Here is a 12,064-nt window from a genome sequence, read left to right as displayed (position 1 = left end):
AGGGGCGCGCGACTGACCTTTGCCGGCGCTCCCCTGCCTGAGGGGCGCGCGACTGACCTTTGCCGGCGCTCCCCTGCCTGAGGGGCGCGCGACTGACCTTTGCCGGCGCTCCCCTGCCTGAGGGGCGCGCGACTGACCTTTGCCGGCGCTCCCCTGCCTGAGGGGCGCGCTACTGACCTTTGCCGGCGCTCCCCTGCCTGAGGGGCGCGCTACTGACCTTTGCCGGCGCTCCCCTGCCTGAGGGGCGCGCTACTGACCTTTGCCGGCGCTCCCCTGCCTGAGGGGCGCGCTACTGACCTTTGCCGGCGCTCCCCTGCCTGAGGGGCGCGCTACTGACCTTAGCCGGCGCTCCCCTGCCTGAGGGGCGCGCTACTGACCTTTGCCGGCGCTCCCCTGCCTGAGGGGCGCGCTACAGACTCTGGCTGGCGGCCGCCCCGCCGCTAATTCCCCGCTGACGGAGGCGTGACCCAGGCCGGCCAGTGACCTCGTAGCTCCCCAACGCCCCCTAGCGGGTAGGTGGGCCGACGCCGATCACACAGAGGTAGTGAAATCCAGGACAGTGCCCATGTCTAATCCAGGCTGGGGAAAATGGATCCAGTCCCAGCACCATGTGGCACCTTCCTTAGGGAAAAGTCCAGAAGGACTTTAGAATATTAGCCCAAGCCCCTGAAGCAACAGTGTTGTGACACCCAGGCCTGGAGCTGTTTTTGTCCAATCCTGCGGTGAATTTCCACTGGGGCATGTTCCAACCGCCTGGGCAACTGTGCTCACTCACCTGATGCTGATATCAGTTCTTCAAAGTCAATTTCATCATGAGGAAAGTCCATGTGACCTGAATGTCCTATGGATGAGAGGAAGAGCAATACAGAATTTTTCTCAGTAGCTCTCATAGCACTTTACAAAGGAACCTGGTGTTTTTTTCAAACTGGGACTGATGTCTGGATCTCAGTGAGATCTACAATACAAGTCAGGTTTATCATTTTTGCTTCGGTTATTTTGAATTCAGCCGGTCAAAAACAGGAAAATAAAATTGCAAAAATGGCTGAATTTTCCTCCAGCTTCTTCATTAAAATTCCAAATTCTTAGAATCTGACACATTTCAACCAGCCTTATAGTGACCGATCTCTGACTGGCACCTGTAGGTGCTTTCACAATTCTAATAGTAATAACTTGGTTGAAAAAAAATTGAAAAGTTGAAAAAAGAGGTGTGTTTTTTCTTGACATATTTTTTGCTAGTCCATGACTTAAAAAAACAAAACATTTCCCACAATTTCTCTCATTAAAATTGGGAGTAAATTTTGAAATTAAAATGTTGAAAATTGAAAAATACTGACCAAACTCTAGTTTGAGACTTGCCTACACAAACACTTAGTTCACAGCAAGCCGGGTTTAAATCTACCCACACTGAAGATCATTCTGGACCCTGCTGCTGCACACAAGGGAACAGCTGCCTCTGGGATGGAGCATGAAAAACATTTACCATCACTGCACAAATTTAAACGAAGAAATGAAGGCAGCAGTTTTTGGCAGTTGGGAACTAGGATAGGACTCTGGATTGCGTCACTCGCTGGATCAGAAGAGCACAGAGGAGTGGTGTCGAACATATAGCCTGCAAACTGGATTTGACCCCCAGATCCCTTCCTTCTGGCCCACTGCTCCCTCTGCCGTCTTTGCAGGGACCCAGTCCACAGATGAAGCCGGCCCGAGGGTGTCAGAACCAGAGTAGGAGGAGCTGAGGGTGGAGCTCGGACCTGATCTCCGGTTGCTGTGCCATCAGCTCTGCCAACAGCCAGGGGCTCAGCACAGTGGCTGTTTCCCCTATGGACCTCCCTCCCCCCAGGTCTGGGGAAGTGGCTTTCTCTCTGCCCCACCCCCTTCTGCTTAACCTGACACAGGGCAGCTCTGCAGATCTATGCTGTCATCAGTTTCATCCTGCCCCCCCATCCCCATAGCATCTGGACACCTTCCACCTAACACCAATAGCAGCAGAGAAGTGCTCACTGGGATTCATGGAGTCTCAGGATCTTTTCAGAGTCACTAGTTTGGTCATTGAAGAGTTAAAGCTACTGGGTGATTTATACCCCACTTGCAGCTCCTGCCCTGGCACCACCCAGCTGCTTAAAAAACAGCGTCCAGTCCCAGCAAGTGGGGTAATAGCCTAGAGCAGAGATAGTGATCGGGTTGCCAATGCTCCCGGACCGGACGCCATTGCTGAAAATGGGGACACTGTTGCCACAAAATGGCGTCTGGTCCGGGGGAGTTGGCAACCCTAGCTAGTGACCCTGGTGGGAGGGACTTGGGGTGCAGCCCCCTGGGGGTGCAGTGGGAAGTCATTTTCCCCTATTTGATTTTACCCTCTGGCTCTTCAGGGAGGCGTTTGTTTGTTCTCTTCAGCCCCACGAACGGCGGCATCGCGTCCAACGTGTAATGGCTCCGCCTCAGCACACCCAGGATTCTGTCAACTAAAGAGGCGCGTTGAATCAGCTGCTCCCGATGCCGCTCCACAAAATGTTCCCCTGAGGGACATAAAAACACCCCACTGAAACACGGGGTTTGGGTGCCAGGCTCCTTCAGCTTCTACCTAGGGCCATTTAGCCAGAGCCCTGAGCTGGGGCAAAGCCGCCCTGCTCCGGAGGAGCTCCCGGACAAGCTGTGCTTCGACTCACCCTCCCTTCCCGACGAGCAAGGGGATGTGCTGACCCCACTGTCCATGTGCATGGTTCAGCCTGCTCCCCTGCACAGCCCCTCAGTGTGGTTCACTAAGGGTTAATCCCGCTGAGTGATTTATAACTCACGTTTAGCTCCAGGGCTGGTGCTGGTGGACGGCTTCTGCGCTCGGGTATCCACACCTGCAAGAGAGAGCAAGTGGGAGAGAGAGAGAGCGCACAAGGACTGGAACAGAAGAGATCTCAAAGCCAAGGGGTCAAATTGGGGGATGATCTTCCTCCTGTCTGGGGCCACCCCACACCCTGGGATCTTGCTGGCCTCCTCTCCTAGCCCATGGGAGCCCCTCAATCCAGCTCCCACATTTGGGTTAGACAAACACCTGTCAGGGATTGAAATTGAAATTAATGGAGATATCCCATCTCCTAGAACTGGAAGGGACCTTGAAAGGTCATTGAGTCCAGCCCCCTGCCTTCACTAGCAGGACCAAGTACTGATTTTGCCCCAGATCCCCAAGTGGCCCCCTCAAGGATTGAACTCACAACCCTGGGTTTAGCAGGCCAATGCTCAAACCACTGAGGTATCCCTCCCCCCCTGGTCAGGTCCTGCCTTCAGTACAGGGGACTGCACTAGATGATATATGGAGGTCCCTTCCAGTCCTACACTTCTGTGATTCCCCACCCCTGGGCGGGCCCTGCCCCTCTCTCTGGGACCAAGAGTCCCTTCTCTCCCCTTACCTGCTTCTTCACCAGGAGGAATCCAGACCTTGGTAGAGAAACGAGCAGGGATGGGGGAGAAATGTTGCTCATCCAGCAAAGATGGTAGGAGCTCAAGGGTGGAGAGCAGTGGGGAGTTACATGCAACCCCACCACGCACTCTAGACACCACCCACCACTGCCCTTTTTAACTCACACCTTCACTCTCTTTGGTAAAAAAAATTTAGATCTGAGGTTTTGGCCGGGGCCAAACTCCATCCCCTCCCATATTTTGGAGGGGTTAGAATCTGACAACAGGTTACAAATACCCCAACCTACATAACAAGCGAAAGCAACCCCCAGATGCCTGATCCCTGCCCCCCACCCCACCCCACCCCCACACCCACCACGAGGGGATGCGTAGATCCCATGGACAGGAATGGGAGCTGCCTGCAGAACTGAGGTTACAAATACCTCAAACCTACATAACAAGCCAAAGTACCCAGGGTCCTGATCCAGCCAGGACGAGTGCATGTGTAGTTCCCATGGATGGGAAGCGGAGCTGCCTGCAGAACTGAGCCCCAGCCTATAGGGCAATGTGCAGCTCAGCTCTGCGCTGTGCAACCAGAGCCGGCTCTGTCTGGAATGGACCCGACAGCACCAAATGCTGAAATAATCTCAGCCCAGGGGGCAAACGCTCCCACAGGCTCACTGCACATTATAGTGTCGTGAGGGTGGCGTAATAATCCGTGCCCAGCTCGGATGCTGCAGTGATGGGCGAGGGATGAACAGCCAGAGAGGTGATCGAGTGTCCCCCTTGGGATGGGATCAGGGTTCATGATGGGGAGCAGGGGGAGCGGATTTCCCTGATGTCATTTATTTACCCTCCAGCTCTTCAACCAGGTCTCCGTTTGTTTCCATCAGCGCCTGGTAGAGCCGGTACTTCTGCAGTTTGTCCCAGCCCGGCACCAGCTCGTACAGCTTCCGCATCTGCTCCTGGCTGGTTTTCTCAGCTCTGATCGTCTGGTATTGCTCATCGTTCAGTATGTACAGCCAATTCCGGAGGAGTCCACCACTGCCAGTACGTCGCTTCAATGCTTTTTGAAACCAATTGAGAGAATGTTTCTCTGAGATGTCATTGAAAATAAATCCTGAACTAACGTTTTAGGGATCATGTGTTACTGGCACAGGGAAATGGGTGGGGTGGTCACGTTCCTCCTCCCCACTTATCCCCCCACCCCCACAACTCTGCCTCCTCTGTGGCTGGGGAGGAAACAATGAAAAGAGTTTACCCCATAAAGCGTCCTCCTCCTGTAGTGAATCCCCACTTAGTGCTCACCTGGACCAAACCATTGTCTGTTCCCCTCCCCCCACTGTTGGGGCTGGCTCTTGGGATGCAGAAAGCAGCACAGATCCTGCACGGGTGGGGGAGCCCAGGAACTGTAGTGCTGCCTCCTCCTGGTGGGTGGGCACAAAGCAGGAAGGAGACCCAGAGCCCTCCCGCCCCCCCACACACACAAATCAGGCAGACATGCCCACATTTAAAGGGTACTTTGAGGAGTGAGGGAAGTCTCCGGTGGCTACTTGTTGCTCTGTGTGCCCCAAACCATCTCTCAGTCCAAATATGACTCCTCTGGTTCCCGGTCCTTCCCCACCCTCACCTTTTTTTGGTCGTTTTTGGTGCTGTTTGGCCACAGCCCTGAGCAGGTAAAACGCCATTGCTGAAAATGAGGACACTGTTGCCACAAAATGGCGTCTGGTCCGGGGGAGTTGGCAACCCTAGCTAGTGACCCTGGTGGGAGGGACTTGGGGTGCAGCCCCCTGGCGGTGCAGTGGGAAGTCATTTTCCCCTATTTGATTTTACCCTCTGGCTCTTCAGGGAGGCTTTTGTTTGTTGTCTCCAGCCCCACGGACGGCGGCATCGCGTCCAACGTGTAATGGCTCCACCTCAGCACACCCAGGATTCTGTCAACTGAAGAGGCGCATTGAATCAGCTGCTCCCGGTGCCGCTCCACAAAATGTTCCCCTGAGGGACATAAAAACACCCCACTGAAACACTGGGTTTGGGTGCCAGACTCCTTCAGCTTCTACCTAGGGCTGTTTAGCCAGAGCCCTGAGCTGGGGCAAAGCCGCCCTGCTCCGGAGGAGCTCCCGGACAAGCTGTGCTTCGACTCACCCTCCCTTCCCGACGAGCAAGGGGATGTGCTGACCCCACTGTCCATGTGCATGGTTCAGCCTGCTCCCCTGCACAGCCCCTCAGTGTGGTTCACTAAGGGTTAATCCCACTGGGTGATTTATAACTCACGTTTAGCTCCAGGGCTGGTGCTGGTGGACGGCTTCTGCGCTCGGGTACCCACACCTGCAAGAGAGAGCAAGTGGGAGAGAGAGAGAGCGCACAAGGACTGGAACAGAAGAGATCTCAAAGCCAAGGGGTCAAATTGGGGGATGATCTTCCTCTTGTCTGAGGCCACCCCACACCCTGGGATCTTGCTGGCCTCCTCTCCTAGCCCATGGGAGCCCCTCAATCCAGCTCCCACATTTGGGTTAGACAAACACCTGTCAGGGATGGTCCAGTCCTGCCTTGAGTACAGAGGACTGCACTAGATGATATATGGAGGTCCCTTCCAGTCCTACACTTCTGTGATTCCCCACCCCTGGGCGGGCCCTGCCCCTCTCTCTGGGACCCAGAGTCCCTTCTCTCCCCTTATCTGCTTCTTCACCAGGAGGAATCCAGACCTTGGTAGAGAAACAAGCAGGGATGAGGGAGAAATGTTGCTCATCCAGCAAAGATGGTAGGAGCTCAAGGGTGGAGAGAAGGGAGGAGGTACATGCAACCCCACCACGCACTCTAGACACCACCCACCACTGCCTGATTTAATTCACACCCTCACCCTCTTTGGTAAGAAAAGATTCGATCTGAGGTTTTGGACTGGGCCAAACTCCATTCTGCCTCCCAAATTCTGGAGGGGTTAGAATCAGGCTATGCGGCTGTCTAGCACTCACCCCCTATCCATCCCTTCCTACACTACCCCCCTGCACAACCCACCCACCCACCCACCCACACACACACACACACACACACACACACACATGCAGAATACCCCTGCACAACCCCCTCACACAGAATATACCTTCTCAGTTTTTTCCTGCCTTAAGTATGAGCAACAGGGGAGAGAAGGAAGCGGGCAGAGAGGAGCAAGCCGGGGCAGGACTTGGGGGAAGAGGTGGAGCCGTGGTAGGAAGAGGCAAAGCAGGGGCATGGATGGGGTGACGGCAGGAACGAATGGGTCCACTGGAGTAAGGGAGTGAGAAAATGTGAGGAAGAGAGGAGGGATGTAACAGCAAAGGAAAAGGAGTATGACGGAGGCAAAGAGAGTGAACTCAGCAGTGGGGACATGGCTATGATGGGGGAACGGGGTGGAGCAAATAGCCAATCCGAGAGAATAAGGTCAGCAGTGATTGCACATAGGATTGTGATTGGCAGGTGGGGGAGAGGCAAGCAGCCAATCACAGGAGAGGAAAAACCATCTGGGGTTTGATGTGTGGAAAGCAGATTCTGCTGGCATCCAGGCACTGGGGAGAGCTGGCCTAGGGATGGGGAAAATAGCTGGGGACACATGGGGGTCGGCCATTCCTGTCTACAGAGTGGGGTGCCCAGGTGGGCCTCACCCCCTCCAGCCACTTCCAGGGTGGGAGGGGGAATTCGCGCCTTAGATGGGGATGCCCAGAGCCCACATAGCTGGGGGGATTGGATGCCCTAGGACTGAGGCTGACCTTGGGGGAGCACGGTCTGTCCTAGTGCCCCTCACAGGCTCTCCCCAGCAATTCATCAGAGCCATTGGTTAAGCCCAGACAAAGTCCCGTCCAGTTCCCAAGACCTGGCTAAAGAGACAGGAGCTCACTGCCATGGGGGCAATGCCTCTGCATGGCCCCCCAGTAAGCTGGGCCTATGCAGAGATGGAGAGAGGAGGGGATGGGCCATTGCAATCTCTCGTGTGGTGTCCAGCCCAGCAGCTCGCCTGGTGCTTTGGCTGCCCTCACTCGGGAGCATAGTGTGAGCCTTGGAGGCGTGAGACACGGGTTCTTCCTGGAGCCCAGAGAGCACAAGTGAGAGAGGGCAAGTCACCCACAGCCCAGAGACCCCACATGGGCTGGATCCCCTCATAGCCCAGTGCGAGTGACAGCTGCTGAGATCTGCATGGGGCAGTGAGGAAAATGGATCCTGCCCCCTTTGTGATGGATTCACCCATGGACACAGTTAATAGATATACAGCCCTGGGGAGCTAGGACGAGAACTGGATCAGACCAATGGGCCCATCTAGCCTGGGACCCCACCTGCTACCTGCCACCCCAGATCAGACTCATGGGCCCATCTAGCCCAGTAGCTGTTGTCCCCACCCACAGAATTGCTTTTAACCTAGTTCTGCAATGCAGCCACTTCTGGGATGGGACGTGACAGCTGACAAACAGCCACACAGCGACACTGCACAAAAACCAATCTGGGACAGGAAGTGAAAGTTAATCATGAATCGATTGCCGTGGAACAGCAGTTGGGAATAAAGAGCAAATACAGTGGCCCATTTGTACAGTGAGGGAACAAGGATCTTTGGCTGCAATGGGCCAACACACACGTTAAAGGGCTTGTCCAGATGGCCAGTTAGTGTGTGGCAAACCGGTGTAAACCGACAGCACACTAGCCTGCAACTCTCTAACATAGAAGTTCCCAAACTTTTTTATGATGAACCCCCTTCTGGAGATTCAAGTCACATGCACGCCCCCCGTTTTCTAAGGGAGCAGGGGAGGGGGAGCCCTGTACCCACGAGAGGTATCTGGTACCTGCCAGGGGCGGGAACTCACCATGTGGCAGTTGAGGAAGCCTTCTGCTCCCTCCAGTGGTTAGGGTGGTCTTGGGTGCCTGGACCCAGATCCCTGCCTGTCCCCCACCCACCACTGTGTTCATGGGAAACGAACAGGGCTGAGCTGAAAGGCCAGGGTCAGGAGGTGAGCAGACAGCTGCACCCACTGAGCACCGGCCCCCTGTGGAACAGAGTTTGCTGCTGTCCCCGGCCCTTGAGCGCAGCCCCATCTGCTTACCCTGCACAGGCTCTTTCCAGCAGAGGACAGGGCTCTGTGCCCTGGATCTATGGTGAAGGGCCGGGGTGGGCAAGGGGCTCTGGTGGCAGGACAGTCACTAGACCTGTGGTGCCGCTTTCCACTTGCCGAGTCCCTGGTGGGCTCCCCAGTAGAGAAGGGTAACTGCAGCTGCTACAGCAGGGTCAGTGTCTGCTCCTCCCCCGCTGGGTTCTCAGGGTGGCCAGTGCTGGACGGGAAGGCTGCCGGGAGCAGAAATCGGTGCAGTCATGGTGGATGTTGACACTAACCTACAGGCTGGGTGTCCCCACTGAGGTGAGTCAGTGTGGGACTGGCATTAGCCACCTGGAATTGCCACTCATGCCCCAAATGTTCCTTCACACCCTCCCAAGGGGGAGATGTGCCCCAGTTTGAAAACTCTGCCCTGAGGAAAGAGATTATAGTTATCTACCTGCAAACTCATCAACAAGGGCTCTGTTTGTTCTCCACAGTACCCGGTAGAGCCGGTCCTTGTGCTCCCTCCCCCAGCTCGGCACCAGCTCGTACAGCTTCTGCATTTTCTCCACGTTGGATCTCCCGGTGCTGATGCTCTGGTATTGCTCAGGGGTTAGCGTGTGCCCACGAAGTAGCTTCAGGACTCTGTCCATTTCTGAGACTCGCTGGATCAGCTGCTCCCGGTGCAGGTCAACAAAGTGTCCCCCTGGAGAGAGACATTTCATTAAAATAAATGGCAATTGCTGATTTTAGTGCTCCACAGAGTAGTGGGGGGCATGCAGGGCCATGGAACCACCTCCTCCCTGCCCCTGAAAACCTCTCCCAGGGTGAATTGTCCCCCAGGGTCACACACAGAGTGATTCAGTGATTCCCCACCCCTGGGCAGGCCCTGCCCCTCTCTCTGGGACCAAGAGTTCCTTCTCTCCCCTCACTTGCTTCTTCTCCACAAGGAATCCAGACCCTGAAAGAGACATGAGCAGGGATGGGGGCAAATGTCACTTATCCAACAAAGAAGGTAGGCGGTCCCAGGGGGAAGGTAAATGCAACCCCATCACTTACTCTAGACACCACCCAACACTGCCCGATTTAATTCACATCCCTGCCCTCTTTGGGTAAAGAGATTGGATCTGGGGTTTTGGCCTGGGCCAAACTTCACCCCCTCCCATATTCTGGAGGGGTTAGAATATGATTGAATGTTACAAATACCCCAACCTACATAACAAGCCAAAGCAACCCCCGGGGACCCAATCCCCCCCATCAGGAGTGGGTGTGTAGCTCCTATGGATGGGAAGGGGAGCGGAACTGAGCCCCAGCCAATAGGGGAATGTGCAGCCCAGCTCTGCTCTGTGCAACCAAAGCCGGCTCTGTCTGGAATGGACCCGACAGCACCAAATAATCTCATCCCAGGGGGCAAACGCTCCCACAGGCTCACTGCACATTATACAGTGTCGTGGGGGTGGCGTAATAATCCATGCCCAGCTCGGATGCTGCAGTGATGGGCGAGGGATAAACAGCCACAGAGGTAATCTAATGTTCCCTTTGGCATGGATCATGGTTCATGATGAGTAGCAGGGGGAGCGGATTTCCCTGATGTCATTTATTTACCCTCAAGCTCTTCAACCAGGTCTCCGTTTGTTTCCTTCAGCGCCTGGTAGAGCCGGTCCTTCTGCCATTCGTCCCAGCTCGGCATCAGCTCATACAGCTTCCGCATCTTCTCCTGGCTGGTTTTCTCAGCTCTGATTGTCTGGTACTGCTCATCGTTCAGTGTCTTTTTCCTAGGCAGGAGAGGTGTTCTCACGTAGCGAAGCTGCTTCAGCTCCTTCTCCTGCTTTTGCTGCCACTCGAAATAATATTTCTCTGAGGAGTCATTAAAAATAAATCCTGAACTAATGATTTTAGGGAACGTGTGTTACGTGGCACAGGGCAATGGGTGGGGTAGTCACGTCCTCCCAACTTATCACCCCTTCCCCCCAACTCTGCCTCCTCTGTGGCTGGGGAGGAAACAATTAAAAGAATTTTTCCAATAAAGCGTCCTCCTCCTGTAGTGAATCCCCACTTAATGCTCACCTGGACCAAACCATTGTCTGTTCCCCTCCCCCCACTGCTGGTGCTGGCTCTTGGGATGTGGCAGGGATCAGATCCTGCAGGGGAGGAGGAAGACCAGAGGCTGCAGCACTACCTCCTCCTGGTGGGTGAGCACAAAGCAGAGAGGAGACACATATACACACAAACACACACAGAATTAGGCAGACATGCACACTTTTAATGGGGTTGTGATGCAGTAGGGAGCGGGGCGGATTGACCTGGGAATGTCGTCTAGTTTTACTGGGACTGTCTGCATGGGGGATGGGAGAGCAGGGGATGACTTTAATTGAGGAAGGGTACCTGAGCCTGTAACCTGAGCCAGGAAGGGGGTGGGGCGAGGCGACACCTTTGCCCTGGAAACTGGACAAAGGGAGAGGGAGAGAGAGCCTGCTGGAGGGGTTTTGGTTTCAGTTTTGGGCTGGCTGGGAAGACGCAGGGAACCCCAAGTCAGGAGTCTAAGATCCTTGCCCCCCAGAGGGACCTGGCTGAGGGATCCTGGTTGTACCTACAAGCCCTGCTTGGGACTGTGTTCCTGTCATCTAATAAACCTTCTGTTGTACTGTCTGGCTGACAGTCACAGTGAATCGCAGGAAGTGAGGGTGCAAGGCCCTGACTCCCCCCCACTCTCTGACAGGGGTCTTTCAGGAGTGAGGGAAGTCCCCTGTGGATCCTTGTTTCTCTGTGTGCCCCAATCCAGCTTCCAGTGCAAACATGACTCCTCTGGTTCCTGGACCATCCCCACCCTCACCTTTTTTTGGTTGCTTTTGCTGCTGTTTAGCTAGAGACCTGAGCAGGGTTTGGGGATGGATTATGCATTGAGGAGTCACCGTCACTCCCCCAGCTCCTGACCACATAGATCCATCCTCTTTGGAACCCCCTTTCAGGTAGTTGAAAGCAGCTATCAAATCCCCCCTCACTCTTCTCTTCTGCAGACTAAACAATCCCAGTTCCCTCAGCCTCTCCTCATAAGTCATGTGTTCCAGCCCCCTAATCATTTTTGTTGCCCTCCACTAGACTCTTTCCAATTTTTTCCACATCCTTCTTGTAGTGTGGGGCCCAAAACTGGACACAGTACTCCAAATGAGGCCTCACCAATGTCGAATAGAGGGGAACAATCACGTCCCTCGATCTGCTGGCAATGCCCCTACTTATACAGCCCAAAATGCCGTTAGCCTTCTTGGCAACAAGGACACACTGTCGACTCATATCCAGCTTCTCGTCCACTGTAACCCCTAGGTCCTTTTCTGCAGAACTGCTGCCTAGTGACTCGGTCCCTAGTCTGTAGCAGTGCATGGGATTCTTCCGTCCTAAGTGCAGGACTCTGCACTTGTCCTTGTTGAACCTCATCAGATTTCTTTTGGCCCAATCCTCTAATTTGTCTAGATCCCTCTGTATCCTACCCCTACCCTCCAGCATATCTACCACTCCTCCCAGTTTAGTCTTGTAGGTCGAGGGCTGAAAATCAGTCCGCCTGTTCCAGTGCCAGAAAAATCGTGCCTAGAGTGACCATCTTGAACCTCTGGGATCGGACAAAT

The 12,064-nt window shown here is 54.6% G+C and overlaps 1 protein-coding gene across 8 annotated transcripts in view; it reads right to left on the bottom strand.

The window, feature by feature from the left end:
* LOC101950806 (uncharacterized) overlaps positions 1–12,064 on the bottom strand; it is a 57,064-nt gene that overhangs the window by 41,248 nt on the left and 3,752 nt on the right. For 6 of the 8 annotated variants that reach the window (XM_065594231.1, XM_065594230.1, XM_065594227.1 and 3 more), the window contains exons 2-9: positions 10,050–10,301; positions 8,902–9,150; positions 5,665–5,718; positions 5,224–5,385; positions 4,244–4,456; positions 2,796–2,849; positions 2,355–2,516; positions 776–841 (exon numbers count right to left, since the gene is read on the bottom strand). In XM_065594231.1, coding sequence (XP_065450303.1) covers positions 776–841; positions 2,355–2,516; positions 2,796–2,849; positions 4,244–4,456; positions 5,224–5,385; positions 5,665–5,718; positions 8,902–9,150; positions 10,050–10,301 — 1,212 coding nt within the window. The remainder of the gene's footprint in view (positions 1–775; positions 842–2,354; positions 2,517–2,795; positions 2,850–4,243; positions 4,457–5,223; positions 5,386–5,664; positions 5,719–8,901; positions 9,151–10,049; positions 10,302–12,064) is intronic. The other 2 variants (XM_065594229.1, XM_065594228.1) reach the window with 2 other exon arrangements.

The sequence above is a fragment of the Chrysemys picta genome, chromosome 4 (assembly GCF_011386835.1).
Source record: "Chrysemys picta bellii isolate R12L10 chromosome 4, ASM1138683v2, whole genome shotgun sequence".
Taxonomy (NCBI): Eukaryota; Metazoa; Chordata; order Testudines; family Emydidae; genus Chrysemys; species Chrysemys picta.
Note: the sequence above shows the minus strand (reverse complement) of the source record. Positions and strands in the feature narration are given on the sequence as shown.